The sequence below is a fragment of the Mesoplodon bidens genome (genome assembly GCF_964165515.1).
Source record: "Mesoplodon bidens genome assembly, chromosome: 15".
NCBI lineage: Eukaryota > Metazoa > Chordata > Mammalia > Artiodactyla > Ziphiidae > Mesoplodon > Mesoplodon bidens.
Window position 1 is genome coordinate 44,505,273 of NC_138171.1, and position 18,272 is coordinate 44,523,544.

The 18,272-nt window shown below is 45.1% G+C and overlaps 1 protein-coding gene across 3 annotated transcripts in view; it reads right to left on the reverse strand.

Moving 5' to 3' along the window:
• The window catches only part of ITGAL (integrin subunit alpha L), a 40,997-nt gene extending 26,891 nt beyond the window's left edge, over positions 1-14,106 (reverse strand). For all 3 annotated transcript variants that reach the window (XM_081257936.1, XM_081257935.1, XM_081257937.1), the window contains exons 1-11: positions 14,011-14,106; positions 12,831-12,933; positions 12,115-12,209; positions 11,938-12,005; positions 9,845-9,962; positions 9,590-9,720; positions 8,263-8,408; positions 4,851-4,983; positions 4,541-4,691; positions 1,040-1,113; positions 826-958 (exon numbers count right to left, since the gene is read on the reverse strand). In XM_081257936.1, the coding sequence (XP_081114062.1) occupies positions 826-958; positions 1,040-1,113; positions 4,541-4,691; positions 4,851-4,983; positions 8,263-8,408; positions 9,590-9,720; positions 9,845-9,962; positions 11,938-12,005; positions 12,115-12,209; positions 12,831-12,933; positions 14,011-14,065 (1,207 nt within the window). In that variant the 5' untranslated portion in view covers positions 14,066-14,106. The remainder of the gene's footprint in view (positions 1-825; positions 959-1,039; positions 1,114-4,540; positions 4,692-4,850; positions 4,984-8,262; positions 8,409-9,589; positions 9,721-9,844; positions 9,963-11,937; positions 12,006-12,114; positions 12,210-12,830; positions 12,934-14,010) is intronic.
• Positions 14,107-18,272: the final 4,166 nt, after the last annotated feature.

The window sequence follows — 18,272 nt, forward strand, 5'->3', positions numbered from 1 at the left end:
TGGTATCTGAGAACTCTTGAGACTGAATCAACCCTGGAGTTCCTGGACAATTCAAGGGGATGAAGCCTCACGGAGGAGGGGCTGGTCCTTCCACCGATGAGGCAGGTTGTTTTAAAATGGACTCGGGATTTAATTTATAGGTATAACTGAGTAACAACACAGAGAAGTCACTGCCATTGAAAAAAGTTTATCACTCACAGCTCCCCAAATTAGGCGCCACAGCAGGCCATGCAGGGCCAGATGGGAGAAGCCCCAGGGTGGAAGGAGCAAGGGGAGAATGGCCCAGAGCCGTTACTGCAGTTTCGGTGGGAAGGAATGAGGGAGGCAAGGCAAGTTGGAGCAAGCTTAGGACTGGACGGTTTGAATAATGTTGGCAGGTTCTGGGCTATAGAGGTGGTCTTCAGTTATCTAGTACCTGGGCCTGGGGTGATTTACGTCAGGGTGGATACTGGCCTGGTGTGTGAAAGTTAGATAAAAGCGTGGTTGGGATGCAGTATCTGGATTGGCCAGTTGGCCTATGGAAGGCCTGCTCCCAGGCAAGTTGTTTCCTACCTGTAGGAATTAGCTGGCCCTGGGAGAAGCAGTCTCTCCAGGGTTAGCAAGGCCACAAGATGTCAAAGCATCATAAGGTACAGAAAATAAAAACATGATTAATACACAGGTGAAGGGTTAGTAAGGGAAAAATGAAGACTATTATAACCATATTTAAACTGAGTTTGTTCACGTTGTTGCTTAATTGCTTTCATTATTATTTTGAAAGTCAGTCTGAGTGACTCCCTGGTTCCCCAAAGCTGAAAGAACCCAGCAGAAAAGAGAAGTACTCACCCAAATATCCTGCCCTCACTTCTGGTGTCAATGGTTCATTCCCAACAAATGTATCACCCCGCAGGTCTGTCTTCAGATCGAGAAAGCCCCCAGCCCAGTCCTTGGCTCCAGCGGCCCCTACAATGCCATGGCCCTGCCCAGGGAGGGAGATAAGTGCGGGTCAGCTGCATTCCCACCACATCCCTCAGCCGGTAGTGTCAGGCCCGCCACTCACCCTGATGAGATCCGCACTGATCCCGCTGGAGGACAGCTCCATGTTGAAGGATGTCAGGTCCTGTTTGCTTGTGCCTGAGGGACGAGGTAGGGAGAATGAGCCGAGACCCAAGGAGCAGTGAAAACAGTGATGCTCAAGAAAGGACTGAGGAAAAAAACACAGCATCTATCCGTAGGCAAGGTAGAAAGAGCATGAACTTTTTTTTGTTTTTGGCAGCTCTGTGCAGCTTATGGGATTTTAGTTCCCCGACCAGGGATCGAACCCGGGGCCCTGGCAGTGAGAGTGCCAAGTCCTAACAACTGGACTGCCAGGGACTTCCCAAGAGCATGAACCTTAGCGTTAGACGGGGAAGCGACTTATGCCCTGAGTCTCCCGTGACTCTCCACGCGCCCCAGGTGTGGATATTCCCTTCCCCGACTCAGCTCGTCTAAGAGGCAGCTCCTGATTTCTGCTCCTACTCAGGCTTCCCCTCTTTAGTGAATAGCACCCCACACCCACCTAGTGACTCACACTAAAAGCGCCAGAAACAACCTTGATTCTTCCCTTTTCCCTCCATTCTACCTCCAACATATGACCAAATCATGATAGTTCTACCTACAAAACACATCTGCCCACTTCTGTGAATCGTCTGTATCACTGCCACACTGGCCCAAGCCATCCTCCTCTTGTGCCTGACTAAGGCAGGAGCTTGCTAATTTGGTCTCTTTGACTTCATTCTTTTCTTTTTTTAAAAATTAAATTTATTATTTTTTTGGCCGTGCTACACAGCACATGGGTTATTAGTTCCCTGACCAGGGATCAAACCCGTGCCCGCTACAGTGGAAGTGCAGAGTCCTAACCACTGGACCGCCAGGGAAGCCCCTTTGACTTCATTCTTCCTCTTTCTATGCCATTTTTAACAGAGCAAGTTGTGTACTCTTTTTTAAAAATGTACATCAGACCTCATCTTTCCCTTTCTTAAAACCCTTCGTAACTTCTCATTGGTCTGAAGACTAAAATCCAAACTCATGAGGAGCTGGGAGGCCCCTGCCTTCCTCTCCAAACTTCTGTCTCCCTTACTCCCCACACTGCTATTACACTGACCTTTTTTCCTGTTCCTCCAGCACACTGAGCCCTGCCCCATCTCCTAGCCTTTGCACTTGATCTTCTCTCTGACTATAATGCCCTTTGCCCACACTTCTCCCATGGCTGTCTGATTCTCATCTTTCATGCCTCAGCTCAAAAGTTATCTCAGTGAATTTTACCTCACTTTAAAAAAAAGCACCTCACGGGATTTCCCTGGTGGTCTAGTGGTTAGGATTCTGGGCTTTCACTGCTGGCTCAGGTTCAATCCCTGGTCAGGGAACTGAGATCCCACAAGCTGCGCAGCGTGGCCAAAAAAAATTGCATCTCAGAAAGGCCTTCCTTGAAAAGCTTATTTAAAGTGGCTTCTTCCAATTAAATCTGTCATCACTTTACTCATTTTCTTTATAGCACTTACCACAATCTTGAATCATCCTGTTTGTTTACTGTCTTTCTTTATCCAACCTGAATATGAGTTCTATGTTGGCAATATCCCTGAGAGTCTGAGTCACAGGGCCTGATCCATGGTTTTTGCCAGCATGAATAAATAAAATGAAAATAATACCACCAGCCTTGCAAGGATACTGAGAAGAACGGATTCAATGATATAGATAAAGTGCCTGTTACCTGTAAGCTTTCAAGAACCGTAGCAATTATTATGAAGATTTGTTCATTCACTGAAGAAACATTTAGAGTCACTAAGTATTTGGTGTCAGGGATACAGGGGTGGGAAAGCAGGCACAATACTTGTCACTAAACCTCTCAGTTTAGTGTGGGAGACAGACATCTAATAGAGAGCTCTTTTTGGTTTTTTTTGACTGCGTCAGGTCTTAGCTGTGGCATGTGGGATCTTCCAAGCTCGGGCTTAGGTGCCCCGCAGCATGTGGGATCTTAGTTCCCTGACCAGGGATCGAAACCGCGTCCCCTGCATTGGAAGGCGGATTCTTAACCACTGGACCACCAGGGAAGTCCCCTAATAGAGAGTTCTAATACAATGTATGTCACAGGGGCTGTGAGAGGGAATGTACAGTGGTTAAAGTAGCACATGGGAACCCAGACTTGGGATCAGCGAGAACTTATCAGAGGGAATGACATCTAAACTACGATCTGAAGGATGAGTAAGGGCAGGGAAGGATAGAGGATAAGAGCTATGATTTATCAAGTGTCTACAAGGTACCAAGCACTTTGCTAAGCAGTCATTAGGCCTTGAATTGTGTTCCCTGAAGAAAAGATGTCTAAGTCCTAACCCCTAGTACCTCAGAATGTGACCTTATTTGGAAATAGGGTCTTTTCAGAGGTAATCAAGTTAAAATGAGGTCATTAGGGTGGGCCCTGATCCAATCTGACTGGTGTCCTTATTAAAAGGGGCAATTTGGACACAGAGGGACAGACACAGAGAGAAGATGATGGGTAAACACACAGGGAGAAGACGGCCAGGGGACCAGAGTGATGCAGCTACAAGTCAAGGAACACCAAGGACTGTTAGCAAACACCAGAAGTTAGAAGAGGCAGGGAAGGATTCTCTCCGAAACCATCACAAGGAGCATGGCCCTGTCAAACCTTTGATTTCTGACTTCTAGCTTCCAGAACTGCAAGACAACACATTTCTCTTGCTTTTTTATTTTATTTTATTTTTTTCATTTCTCTTGCTTTAAGCCACCTAGTTTTTGGTACTTTGTTACAGCAGCCCTACGAAATGAATACAGCAGTTAAACCTTACAACCCTCTGAGACTGGTATCACTATCCCCCTTTAACAGAGAACGATGAGGCTCGGAGTGGGAAAGTGACCTGGCTGAGGTCACACAGCACAGGCAGAGTGAATTCTTGAGCACATCTGCCTGGTCCCATTAAATATAATCCATTGCCTCTTCAAGCGAACTGAACACCAAGGCTGTGTCCTAGTGAAGGGGCTTCCTGGGGGGATCAGGTACCTTTCAGCAGACTAAGCTACCTGGGAAAATACTCTCCCATAGGCAGTCCTCCATCTGGCGACTACAATCAAACCTTCTCTTATTCTGGGCCAAAGGAGAGGGCCTGTGGGCTCCTTGCACTTGGTCCCTGCCTGCTTGCCTGTCTTAAATAATTTGAGGCCCAGGACAAGTGACAATGAGGGAGCTGAGTGAGGAGAGGAAGGGATTATGGTCATTCTACAGGGCTCAGCTGATGTCTACAAGATATAGGTCAGCTCGGGGATCCATCCTGGACCAAGCTGAGCTTCAAGAGGAAGACAGACTTTCAGAGGGAAACAGAGGCTGCTCCTAAATCACCCTCCCCTAAGAAGTTCCTACCTGAGGTCTTTTAACCGGAGAGCTCTTAACACAGTGGCAGATGCTCTGTAAGCTCCCGTGATTATTATTCCACGTGTCCTTAGTCTAATGTCCCAGGTGAGGTTCTGTGTACATCCCCTTGAACCCTCTCTTCCAGGGTCTGCCACTAACCTTCAATGACATAGATCTTTTTTTGCAGCTCGGTGAATAGATCTTTCAGCTTCTCAAATGTGTCCAGAATCTTTACAAACTCCTCCGCAGGTTTTGAGGCAAATTCATGGAGTGTCTCCTGACTTTCCTTGGTCTTAAAATACTTTCCAATCTGGAAGAAATGAAGAGTGAAGAGCTAGCATCCCCAGAATGGCAGACCCATTTTCTGTTATTTTCACAAGACCCTGGACCCAGGGAGAAAGGGAGTGGGGTTCAGGAATAGAAGAGGGAAGATGGGTCATAAGAAGAAGCAGGGACCTGGAGCCCGTACCCCAATGATGTAGCGGATGATGTCTTTGGCCACGTCAATGTTGGCTTTGTCAGTGGCTTCCCCATCAGTGATGATGATAAGCACTTTGGTGGCATCTGGCCGGGCCCCCAGCTCTTGCCGGAACACCTTGGTCCTGTGTCCAGGAAGGGGGAATGTGAGAGACTCCCCGCAAATCACCTGAGGTCTCTCCCTTACCCTGCTCATTAAGTCACTGTCCTGCTGATTATGCCAAATCCCTTCTCACAATTCCCAGACAGCTATTCCCAGCCTTCAAAGCTCTCTTCTGAACCTCCTTCCTCACCCTGGTTGCCATATCCCTCCTTCTGGACCAGTGGTCTTCAACTGAATCCTGGGCAGCCACGAGGTTGTCCCAGAGTCTGTGGGCAGTGAGGGGAAACTCTGGGCTTCCTACTCTTCATTTCAACCACTTGGCAACTGCCCTTTAATCAGTTAGATATGCTGGTGATCTAGGTGAGATTCCAGTGGGAGGATGGGCTCCACGGCAGAAGAAAATTGGAAAGCCACCCTTCTAGAGAAAGCTCATATAACACCTCCTTCTGCCTCCCCTACCATTGCCAGGCTACCTGTACATCTCTGCTGCAGCAAATCTCCTAGGTAATCAAAGAGACTTGTTTCTGTGTCAATTGTTCCCCAAACCAGATTTGCTGCTGCATCTCTGGCTCCTGACTCAGAGTAGGTGCTCAGTACACGTGATAGAAGAGAAAGAAGGAAGGACTGAATTCTGGACAGGCTGAGGCTCCAAATTCCTGCCCTGCACACAGCCTCCTCCTGAAGCAAGACAGGCTGCCCACAGCTTCCACTGGGACAGCCGCTCTATTTGAACATCTTCCCCTCCTCACCCCACAACTAACCAAAGATAGACAAGTAATCCAAGAGCAGCCAGTCCACAACCCCTGACTTATGGCATGACCTGTACTGGGAACAGAAGCTGAAAGTCACCTGAAGAGGCCAAGGTGGAGGTGAAGAGATACAGAGAGGAGGGCGGGAGAGCTACTTGGAAGCTGCCAAAGACAGAGGAACCTGATGGGCGGGGTCAAAACCACATCTTGTTCTATCTCGGATGCAAATGTTTCCCCAGCTTCCATCCACCTGGACATGGCCTATCATGGATCCTGTTTATGGATTTCCACCCTGGTTTAAACCAGTATCATCTCTCATCTGGATTTTTCAATGTCTGCGAACTGGCATCCCTGTTTCCACCCTTGCCCCTTCCACAGTCTAATATCAACCCTGTAGCCAGGGGGATCCTTTTAAAAACATAAATCAGATTATCATTCCTTTGATCAAAACCACCAATGATTCTCATCTCACTCAGAGGAAAAGCCAAAGTCCTCACTAGGGCCTCATCCAGAATTCGATGATCTCTCTGACTTCATCTCCTACTACTTGAACTCATCACTTACTTCCTTCCAGCCACACTGGTGTCCTGGTTCTTCTGTGAACATCCCAAGCATGGGATCAGGGCCTCTTCTGTTCCCTCTACCTGGAACGGTCTTCCTTCAGGTATCCACATGGCCTGCTTCCTCACCTCCAACAAGTCTTTGCTCAGATGTAATCTTCCCTGATCTTCCCAGTGAACATTGCTTTATTTTTCTTTGTAAAACTTACATCTTCCACTATATGATCCAATTTACTTACTTATCCTATTTATTACATTTCTCTCCCCTACTAGAATGTTAAGCTCCAGGAGGGCAGAGACTTTTCTTTGTTTCGTTCACTGTTAATTCCTAGCACCTAGAAAATGGCAAACAAAAACCTGCAGACCAGAGCCAGCCCACAGCTTGTTTTTGTATGGTCTCTGGGCTAAAAATGATTTTTATATTTTTGTTTTTAAAGAGTTACAAAAACAAAGAAGAATATGCAACAGATAACTGTTATGTGGCCACAAAAGTCTAAAATAGTACTATCTGGCCCTTTATAAAAAAAATCTGCCAAGTCCTGACCTGGAACACTGCCTGGCACACAGCCAGATGGTCAAGAATTATTTATGAAATACATTTCCATGATCGCTTCTTTTTGTTCCCACAGCTGACACCTTTTGGGGTATCCTCCCATCCTGTGGGGACCCAGTTCTCTAAGAACTGCCCCCTTCCCAATGGAGGTGGGACCCCTGAAACCATGTGACTCTATGCCATGAAGTAGAGCAAGGCCTTAGCTGGGTTGACCCATGGACACACAATCTAGGCTCAGCCAATCAGATTTCCTCTCCTGGAGGCTAGAATTCAGGTTGTTCACCTGAATTGAGGAACTGAGGCTGCCATTTTTTCAGTGGACATTGTTTGATCATGTACCCACCAGAGCCATCTACAGAGAGAAGAATGAAGTAGACATGACAGGTCAAGTAAGCCCCAGAAGAAAAGAGCTGGAAACACATGCAGAGTTTTGAGATACGTCACATGCATGTTTAACTTATGCAAATCCAACTATACATGCTTGGCAAAGAAATATAAATGAAAAATACAAGTGTAATAGTACAGGAGATCCTTTCTGCTATTTCACTCAATCTGAGCATATGCCTCGGTGGAGCATGAGATAGAAGATGTAATTCTCTTATTCCCCAAAGTGGTCTCAGTTTCCATGGCCACTCTAATGTTTAAATACAGGTATTTAAAAAATACACAGTATGGCCCTTTAACACAGTCCAACTACATTCATCTAGGCCTCAATTTAAACACAGTAATCTGATCCAACTCTGGGTTAGTAGGTTTAGAAAATCAGGATATGCTAGTTTCCAATATGGGACTTGGATATACTGACTCTGATGAACAATTCAAAGAATAATTCAAAAATATTTTGACTCTTTGAGATCTGTATTCATACAGTGACTTCAAAAGCTGATCCCCAACTAAGATGTGACTCTACCGTGGCTGCCATCATTCACAATCTCTTTTCAAGTTCTGGTTCTAATCCCTCATGAGGCCTGGAAATATTCTCTGTCCCAAAGGTTCATGAGCTATCCCTGCATCCTCTCATGAATTCTCCTTTGGGATTTAGTTGGTGTAGAGTCCTGTTATAATCAAAAGAACTCCGGAATTCCCTAGCGGTCCAGTGGTTAGGAGTCTGTGCTTTCACTGCCCAGGGCCCGGCTTCAATCCCTGGTCTGGGAACTAAGATCCCACAAGCCACGTGGTGTGGCCAAAAATAAATAAATAAATAAATAAAAATAAAAAATAATCAAACGAACCTGGACTATAACACAATATTGTAAATCAACTATATACTTCAATAATAATAATAATAAAGAACCTGGAATAAAATTGCTCCACTAGAATGTTTACAATAACCTGCCCCTTGCTGAACCCACCTGTTGAGTTCCTACACCTTGCAACTTGAAGAAGCTAGTACACAGAGAACAACCGACGGATGGGCTCTCTCACAAAAGGGAACTCACGCAACATAGTTGATGGCGCCAAAGGTGTTGGTCAACAGGCTCATGTGTTTGACTTTGGCAAGCAGAATATCAGGGTCCTTCCGTTTAACATAATCCAAGAAAGTAAATTCTGTTTTGTAGGTTGAGGAAAACTGAACAGCCGCAAACTAGAAAAAGGAAAGAAGATATAAAATGTCGTTACATAGTCCTTCCCACTCGTTTGCTCCAATCTCTACTTTTTTTTTATAAGTTTATTTTATTTTATAAATTTATTTATTTATTTTTGGCTGCGTTGGGTCTTCATTGCTGCGCTCAGACTTCCTCTACTTGTGGCAAGCAGGGGCTACTCTTGGTTGTGGTATGTGGGCTTCTCATTGTGGTGGCTTCTCCTGTTGCAGAGCACGGGCTCTAGGCATGCAGGCTTCAGTAGTTGTGGCATGCGGGCTCAGTAGTTGTGGCTTGTGGGCTCTAGAGCGCAGACTCAGTAGTTGTGGTGCATGGACTTAGTTGCTCCACAGCATGTGGGATCCTCCCGGACTGGGGCACGAACCCGTGTCCCCGGCATTGGCAGGTGGATTCTCAACCACTGCGCCACCAGGGAAGCCCTCTACTTCTTATCCAGGACCTGGGCAACCCAACTCCACATTCCTGCCTTGAATCATTCTTTTGTTTTGTTTTTTCAGCCACACCTCTCAGCATGTGAGATCTTGGTTCCCTGACCAAGGATGGGACCCATGCCCCCTGCAGTGGAAGCATGGATTCACCAGGGAAGTCCCTCGAATCATTCTTTTGAAAATGAAGCTGTATATAAACAAACACAGAAATAAATCAACCTGGAACCCCTTATGGAGTGCTGTCTGCTGGGCTACGGTTCTCTGGGTTCTGCCTACCTCATCAATAGAGATGGTTCCCAGCAACCATATTTCTGCTGAGTGACCCTGCTAAACAGGATACAGTTGGCTGAGACTGAGGTGAGGCCAGTCAGAATCCCTTCTATGAGAAACTGGAATTTGCATAGGGAGGGGTTGCTTGAGAGGAAGATTGGGAAAAAACAAAAACAAAAAAACCTGCTGAAACTTTAACATGTGAACTTGGGAGCTTTCCACAGGCCCAGGTGATCCAAAGAAGCTGAGAACCAGTCTACAGAGAGAAAGAGAAAGAGAGAAGGAAGCAAGAGCCAAGAAGAAACAGAGATGAGAATTAGGGAGAATCCTGGAAGCAGAGGTCCAGTAATAGCCATGCCCTTAGGTTCTAGAGACACCTTGTACTAAATTTTCCCTTTATGCCCTTAGCTAGCTCAGGTAGGCATCTATTGCCTACAGCCAGGAATCCTAACTAATATATTTACCTGGTAGGAAGAGTTGCTGAGTTTCTTCATCACGTCCTTCATGAAGTCCAGAATTTTCTGAAATTCATCTTGCTGCAAGCTCCTTGAGCCATCAAACAGAAATACCAAGTCTACGTTGCCCTTTATACACTCTACAGAGGCCAGACACAGAGGGACTTGGTAAAGGGTCTCTGGGGGTTGGCCTGCCCATGCCAGTTCCCATGTATGGGCAACCACTTGGAGGTATTTTTACCCACTGGATCCCCCATTCCTTACCCTGATAACCAGGGTGCCCTTGCAGCACCGGACCCCTCAGATTCTGGTGGAAGAGGTAACACAGGCCACTTAGATAGATGTTCTGGTCACATGTCCGAGACAGCCCAGGGTCACAGGCCTGAAGGAATCAAAGATTTTTAAAAAGGTTGGGGCTTCCTCTTGCTATGTGTCTTTAGGGCATCATCAACCAAGAACAAGAACCTTCAGGGTCATCATCCCCCGACCTCATTCCCATCATCCAACTGGTTACTAAGGCAAGGTAATTTGGCCTCCAGGTATCTTGTATCTGTCTCTCCATCCCCACTACCAATGTTATATGCCAACGGATGCTCGCTGCCTATAGGACGAAGTCTAAACTCCTTAGTTTGGCATTCATATAGTTTACAGTAGGCACTATCCTACATTTCCAAACCCTTCCCCTTCTATTTCCAATTACACATTCTGTGTTTAAGTCAAATCAAATGACTCCCTATTCCCAGAATATACAATGATGTTTCTTTCATTTATGACTATCTTTCCTGCCAGACTGTAGTTTCTTGAAAGTCAGGGCTCATGTTATGGTCATCTTTGCATCTCACTCCCCTTCCCCCATCAGAACCCAGCACAATGCCAGGCATGTAAGAGTAGCTAAATAATCAAGCTCCAATTAAATACTGGATAAATATTTCACTCGCTTAGCCTTCTATTTTTTATATACCTGTGTCAGAAGGATGCTGCTGGGATGAACTGTAAAGAGTAATGGACTTGTAATCAAATAGGAATTATATTCAAATCCTGGCTCTACCTCTTTAAAACCATGTGACCTTGACCAGGTCTCTTAACACCTTTGATCCTGTTTCCTCCTGTGTAAAATCTATATACTGATCCCTATCTCACCTGAGTGTCTTGAGGATTAAAAGAGATAAGGCAGTGTTTCCCAAACTTTAGGTGTTTGTGTACCAGTTCACAATTTCTGTCGTATGGGCATATCATCCACATTATTATTTACTTAATATTTTATTTAACTAAAATTTACTTTTTTAAAAAAATTGAAGTATGGTTGATTTACAATGTTGTGTTAGTTTTTGGAGTACAGCCAAGTGATTCAGCTATGTATATACATATATATATACATTCTTTTTCATATTTTCTTTTCCATTATGGTTTACGACAGGATATTAAATATAGTTCCCTGTGCTATACTATAGGACCTTATTGGGGGAGAGAGGATGGAGAAGGGAAGGATTGGGAGTTTGGGATTAGCAGATGCAAACTATTATATATAGGATGGATAAACAACAAGTCCTACTGTATGGCACAGGGAACTATATTCAATATCCTGTGATAAACCATAATGCAAAAGAATATGAAAAAGAACATATGTATAACTGAGTCACTATGCTGTATAGCAGAAATTGACACAACGTTGTAAATCAAGTATACTTCAATAAAATTAAAAACAAAAACAAAACCCAAGAGGAACTTGTTTAAAATTTACTGTTTTAAACTTTAGCCTCATCCTATGCAATGCAAGCCAAGAAATCATGAATTTAATGTACCTGTTGAATATTTTTTCTAATAAGCCATTAAATAAATATACGACTATTAAAACATTAAAACTTGTGTACCACCACAAATCACCTTGTATATTAACGGTCACAGATATTGTACATTTGGAAAAAACACTGAGATAACTAAGGTCTCAAAAATAGCTGACTGATAGATGGTTCTCAGTAAACACTGACTGAATCTGAATCTTCTGATGCCTATAATCTTCTGTAGCACGGGTCCCCACCCCCACGCTCCGCTACTCTTCTGGGGCCTGTTAGGAACTGGGCCTCACAGCAGGAGGCGAGTGGCGGGGAGCAAGCCAGCAAACCTTCATCTGCCTCTCCCCATGGCTTCCCTTCACCGCCTGTACCATCCCCCACCCCACACCCCACCGCCCAGTCCGGTCAGTGGCAAAACTGTCTTCCAGGAAACCAGTCCCTGGTGCCAAAAAGTTGGGGACTGCTGTTCTATAGGATGTTTAATCCATTTTTTTCTTTCCTTTGTCTCCCTTTCCTAGCATCAATCTTCACAGGCACTGATATCACACTGTACAGAACTCTTACCAAAAGGCTGTCACTTGTGGGGTCTGTCGCCAAGGTCATTCCCAAGTACTTGGAGGTATAGTTGGAACCTGCAGGCACCAGAAGATTGGTCTGGAGGAACTTAGGCAATCCAGGTGTGATGGGGTCAGCCTCGATTTCCTGATACTATTCCTCCCAGCTCCCAAATCAGTTACTCACTACTCAGTCTGACTGGCAGGCAGTGTCCAGTGCCTGGCTGGCACTCATAGAGGTTTCCCATGTTGTTCCCCTCACCTGGAGCTCCCACGACAACCCTGATGAGAAATCGCATCTGTGAGATGGAGTTGCCCAGGCCTTTACCCACCCACTCCTACCTATTAAGGGGGTTTGGACCCCCCACAAGATATCTCAAAGCAATTCAGCCACTCCTCTTCTGGGTGACTCCTCAGCCCCCATCTCGTCCCTATTGAATCTCAGATAAATAATCCAATATGACAGAATTCTAGAAAGTTAAGGATCTTTTCCATTTACAGTCCAGAAAAACAGAGGCCCAGAGAATGATCTGCTTGAACGTCACATTATGAGTTCATTTAATCAGCCAACAATTCAAAAGTCATTTATGGCTTACCTGCTATGTGCTAGGCTGTGGTATGTACTAGGTGGGGTTGGGGATTAGAGAGAAAAACCAAATCTCTGCCATCAAGGAGCTCACTGTCTAGTCTGGGAAAGAGTCTGGAATCTAGGAAGTGTGGCAAAGTGTTTTAGGGATTGTGAAACATATCCCCTTCTATTAGGCACTTATAAGGTGCTTTAATGATGGATGGTCCTCATCCTACTATCTGATGGCCTTGCTCCTGTTGCTTGGGTCCCACCACGGACTCCTCAAAACAGGAAGGTCCTGGCCAGGGCAGGGAGGACCTGCGGCGACAGCTCACCCGTTTCCAACCTGCAAGACGCGGTACCCAAAATGCCTCCCGGCGTGTGGGATGGAGAAGTTTTGCACGTGTCGCACATCCAGGTTGTAGCTCCAGGCTGGGGCTGAGGGAGACCAGGACCAGGTCAGCCACTTCCGACCAGGGACCCCCCACGACCACCCCAGAGCGGCGGGCGTTGATTGGCCGCAACCCACGTGCCCCCAGTGGGCGGGCTCACCCCCAAAGACCTCGCTTCCTTCTCCCCAGGCCACCCACACCCGGGGCAGGGCTGGCAGCCCATTTCCTGGACTCCAGGAAATGTGGAAGCAATTCCCTACTACCCAGAGCTCTGGCAGCGCCAGGGCCTGGGGAAGACACACAACTTCCCGATTGGCCCATCAGCAAAGAAGGAAGGATGAGAAGGCGGAGGCCCCTAAGAGAGGAGCAGTCCGAAGGGCCCCCCCAACCCGAGGCGGTGGGGATGCCCCAAGGCAGGGTGCATCTCCCCACACACACCCACTTCTCCCTTGGGCTTGGGGCCCCGTCGCCCTGAAAAATCAAATAATTAGCCTCAGGCTCCCTCCTCGTGAAAGTTCAAGATCCCCTGATCCTGTGAAGCTGCCTCCTCACTCATGTAATGCTCCCTCCCTCCCCACCCCACCATGAACCAGTCTCTGCCATAACCATTAGATCTCAAATTCCCCCATCACATCCCCCACCTAAGCCCCAAACTGTCCTTTTTGGCCTTGCTTGCCTTCCAGGCCTCGGGTTCATTTCACAGCATCTTAAGATGTCAGAGATGCTGGCCCTGCCATTTGTTCAGATGAAGAGACTGAGGCCCAGAAAGGGGGAAGGGACTTGCCTAAGATGGCAAAGAGAGGTCGAACCATGGGTAGGACCAGACCCTAGACCAGCTGTCCATACCCATTAACCATCCCCCCTTTTTAAGGGCCCACTGCCCCGTCTCTCACTGCTGCCACCTTTGTCTCCCTTTTCTGTCTTTTCCTTAAGACCTTGCCTATACTTTGGACTCTGACTTTCTTTCTTTCCCCCCTTCTACCTCCAGAATTCCTGGGTCCCACGTTACCTATGGCCAATCCCACACTTAAAACAGCTGCTCATTTACTCTGGTTCCACAAAGCCCAGCAGTTTCCCTGGTCACAGACACATGTCCCCTCCCCTCCCCACCTCTCTTGCCTACCAAAGAGAAAAGGCCCAGACAGCAGCAGCCTCATCACCATGATGCAGGAATTCATCTTTCAAGGGGCTGGAGGGACCCAACCCAGGTGCAGTCTCAGAGGGCTCTTGGGATTTACTGGCAACCTAGACAGGGTGAAAGAGGGAAATGATAATGTCCGGGGGCCTCTTGCAGTGGAACTTTCTCACAGAGGCGCCAGGCTGGTGACACTGCACTGGGGAAGAGACGGCTGTGCCTGGAGGGGTTGTGAAACCGCATGGGTTCAGAGAGGAAGTGTAAGCAGGTTAAAGACACTTCCTGTGCCTGCTTGCATTTTCTTATCATCCAGGGGCAGGCAGCACAGTAGTACTGCCCGAGAGCTGCTGTGTCTCAGTCCTTCACCAGCACACAAACTTAAGATTCGTTAAAGCTCAGTGGAGGATTGGTCAGATGAACTGTGGTACAACTGTAATGGAATGCTATGTAGCTACAAAAAAGAAGGAGGATTGAAAAAAAATAAGACGGGGGGGAAGAATGATATAGCTTTCTCTTGACGTTGAAAGATGCCCATGATACACTCACCATCGAAGAAAAAAACAAGTTACAGACAGTATATTTAATAATTCGTTTTGAGTCTAAAACACAAACAAAAAATAATAATTTCCACAGAATGGGAGATATATGATTTGCAAGTCATCTGATACAGGACTTGTAACCAGAATATATAAAGAACTCTTGTGGGACTTCCCTGGTGGTCCCGTGGTTAAGACTCTGCACTTCCCTATAGGGGTCCCGGGTTCCATCCCTGGTCAGGAAACTAAGATCCCACATGCCATGCAGCACTGCCAAAAAAGGAAAAAAAACAACAATGACAAAACAAAACAGAATATATAAAGAACTCCTGTAACTCAATGGTAAAAAGAGAACCCAGTTTTCAAGTGGGCAAAGAATTTGAATAGGGCTTCCCTGGTGGCACAGTGGTTGAGAGTCCGCCTGCTGATGCAGGGGACACGGGTTCGTGCCCCGGTCCGGGAGGGTCCCACATTCCTTGGAGCAGCTGGGCCCGTGAGCCATGGCCGCTGGGCCTATGTGTCCGGAGCCTCTGCTCTGCAACGGAAGAGGCCACAACAGTGAGAGACCCACATACGGCAAAAATAAATAAATAAATAAATAAAAGAATTTGAATAGACATTTCTCCAAAGACAGTATATAAAATGGCCACTCAATACACGAAAATGTTCAACATTATTAGTCATTAGAGAAATACAAATCAAAACCAAAAGATACCACTTCCCACCCACGAGGATGGCTAGAAAAAAAAAGAAAGAAACTTAAGTGTTCGTGAGAATGTGGGGAAATGGGAAGTCTTGTACTTTGCCAGTGGGAATTTAATCTGGTGCAGCTACTGTGGAAAACAGTTTGACAGTTCCTCAAAAAAGTTAAACGTAGTTTCCATGTGACCTAGCGATTCCTAAGTCTAGACCCAAAAGAATTGAAAATATGTTCACAAAAAAACTTATACACGAGTGCTCATAACAGAATTATTCATATTAGCCAAAAACTGGAAACAATGCAAATGTCTACCAACTGATGAATGGATAAACAAAATGTGGTCTATTCATACAGTGGAATATTATTCAGTCATTAAAAAAAGAATGGAGTATTGGTACATTCTACAATGTTTGTCCATGGACAAACCTTGAAAACCATGATAAGTGAAACAAGTCAGGCACAAAAGGTCAGATATTGTATGATTGCATTTACATGAAATGTCCAGAATAGGCAAATCTATAGAGACAGAAAATAGATGAGTGGTTGTCAGGATGGGGGGAGTGGAGAATGTGGAGTGACTGCTCTTGGGTATAGAGATTTTTTTTGGAGTGATGAAATGTTCTGGAATTAGATAGTGGTGATGGTTGCACAACTTTCTGAATATATTTTTAAAAAACACTAAATGGTATGTGATTTATATCTGGAAAAAAAAAGAAAGAAAAATGGAAGTTGAAATTATGGGCGTGTTTGTAAAAAAAAAAATCTGAAAGGACACACAACCAAACTCCAAACAGTGATTACCTCTGCAGAATACGAATTACACATTTCTGCATTATCTGGAAGAGGGTGTATAACTTGGGTAATTAAAAAAAATAAAAATATTAAAAATACAACAGAATAGAGGAAGTGTATTTGTTTATGGGAAAGCAATACTGATACACTTCATATTCTCTCTGTTGTGAGGAAATCCTGCTCAACCTGCAAGGCCACTTCCAGTGTCACCGCCCTGGAGAAGGCTTTTGCAGTCAGATTACCCATAATCTACTGCCAGGCAGTTACAACTTGACAAGCTGACTCTTGATAATTAGATGATATTAAACAGTCTTTTCCAAATTCAGTTAAAATCAGGTAAGTCAGACTGATTTCTTTGATTCTCCATACAGCAGTTTCAATTTAGAGCTAACCAAATTCTTTTGTTTTGTTCTAAAACTTAAAAAAGAATATACATTTTTTTAAATTAAATTAAATTTAATTTTTTTATTAGTTTCTGCTTTATAACAAAGTGAATCCGTTATACATAAACATCTGTTCCCTTCCCTCTAAAAGAATATACATTTTAAAATTCAAACATCACAGAAGTGTATAAAATAAAAGGATAAAAACTCTAGAATAACCACGGTTACCAGTTTGGAGCCATACGTTCTTCATGACAAAAAATTATTAGTTCTAGTAGTTAACCATACAGGTTTTATCTGTTTGGAAAAATTATAATTCTCCTCTCACCACGGAACATCTAATCCAGAATTAATAGTCAAATTAGCCATCTCCAGTGTGAAGGTTTTCCTTTACACCAGCTTCAAATTTTAGATGCTTGAGTTAGGGCTTAAGTTTATAGGAACTTTAAGTGTATCAGTAGCAACGAATAGAACACCTGGGATGAAAGGATTCAGGAAACAATCTCAGAGTCTCCATTGCTTGCATTATATTAGTTTATGTGTATGTTTCAGCAGGTGGGTATACTCATTTGTGTATTTATCATGTTCTGGTTTTCAGTTTAAAAAAACAAAAGAATTATACATATATATAATATATATATATATTTTTTTCTCCACTTCTTTTCAAGGTTTATAAGGCTGAGGAACTATAAATTACAAGTAAGCTCCAAAGAGTCTAGGAAGTCAGGGGCCCAATGCAGGAGAGAGCAGGTGATTCTCCTGAAGAGCTGGGCTGCAAAGATCTCAGGCTGGGACCACATGGGGAAGGCCTGAGGGGCAGGATGCACCTTACACACACACACACACACACACACACACACACACCCCTTCTTCCCTAGTCATGTTCGCCAGCTGCCTTCATCATAACTGAGACTGTCAGTTCTCTGAGGGCCCAGATCCTCTGAACTGTCTCTCCATTCCATCCCTTCTGTTAGAACCTCCATCAGTTTTCACCTGAACAATTTATTGCCACTGCAGCTCTTCTTTCCCTCAGTCCCCTCCCCCTAGAGAACCCTCAGTCCCCTCCCCCTAGAGAAGGTTCTACCTCCCAGGTACTACCACAGTAGCCTTGAGAAACCTGAGCACGTCTCTCTCACGCTTTTAAACCCCTGAGGATTCCCCTTTTGCACACACAAGATGGAGTCCGAGTTCCTTGGTATGGCTTTCAGGGGCCTTGTTGCCTCTCTGTGCCCCATGGTCTAACCTACCAAATGTCTCCTCAGTGGGCAAACAGAACAAGCATCTAGAGAAAAGTTTATGAAACACAAAGTGCTGGCCATACTCACACCCCTTTCTGAGGAAAGCAGCTTCAGTAGGTGGTTTTTGTATGATGTCGTATTGGCTGCATCAGATGAACAGTGTGAAACAGATTCTGTTGGCGTGGTGATGGCTGACTGGACCTGAGGTGATGCCTGGGGCAAAGATGGCCACGGATAGACTGGCCCCAACACATGCAGCTCTCTCCAGGATGGCTTGGTTGTTCCACTTATGAATTATTCCACACAGGGTCATGAAAATGGACTCAAACATATCACGTCACAGAGGAGTGACAAATGAGATCTCAGATTGGGAAGTTCCAGATTACACACAACCCATGCAACTAAGACTGAGCCAGTGGGCTGGATGCCTCAAGTCTGTGTGTCCTCTGTGGGGTAAAATGATCTTAATGATGTCTTATTTTTCCGTAGGTTCATCTGAAAACGATGAGAGAGAATTTTCTCTTGCTCCACTCAAGAGAGCAAACAGGACTTTGTATCACACTTTTTTGTATCTTCATCACTGCTCATTCCATGGTCCAAG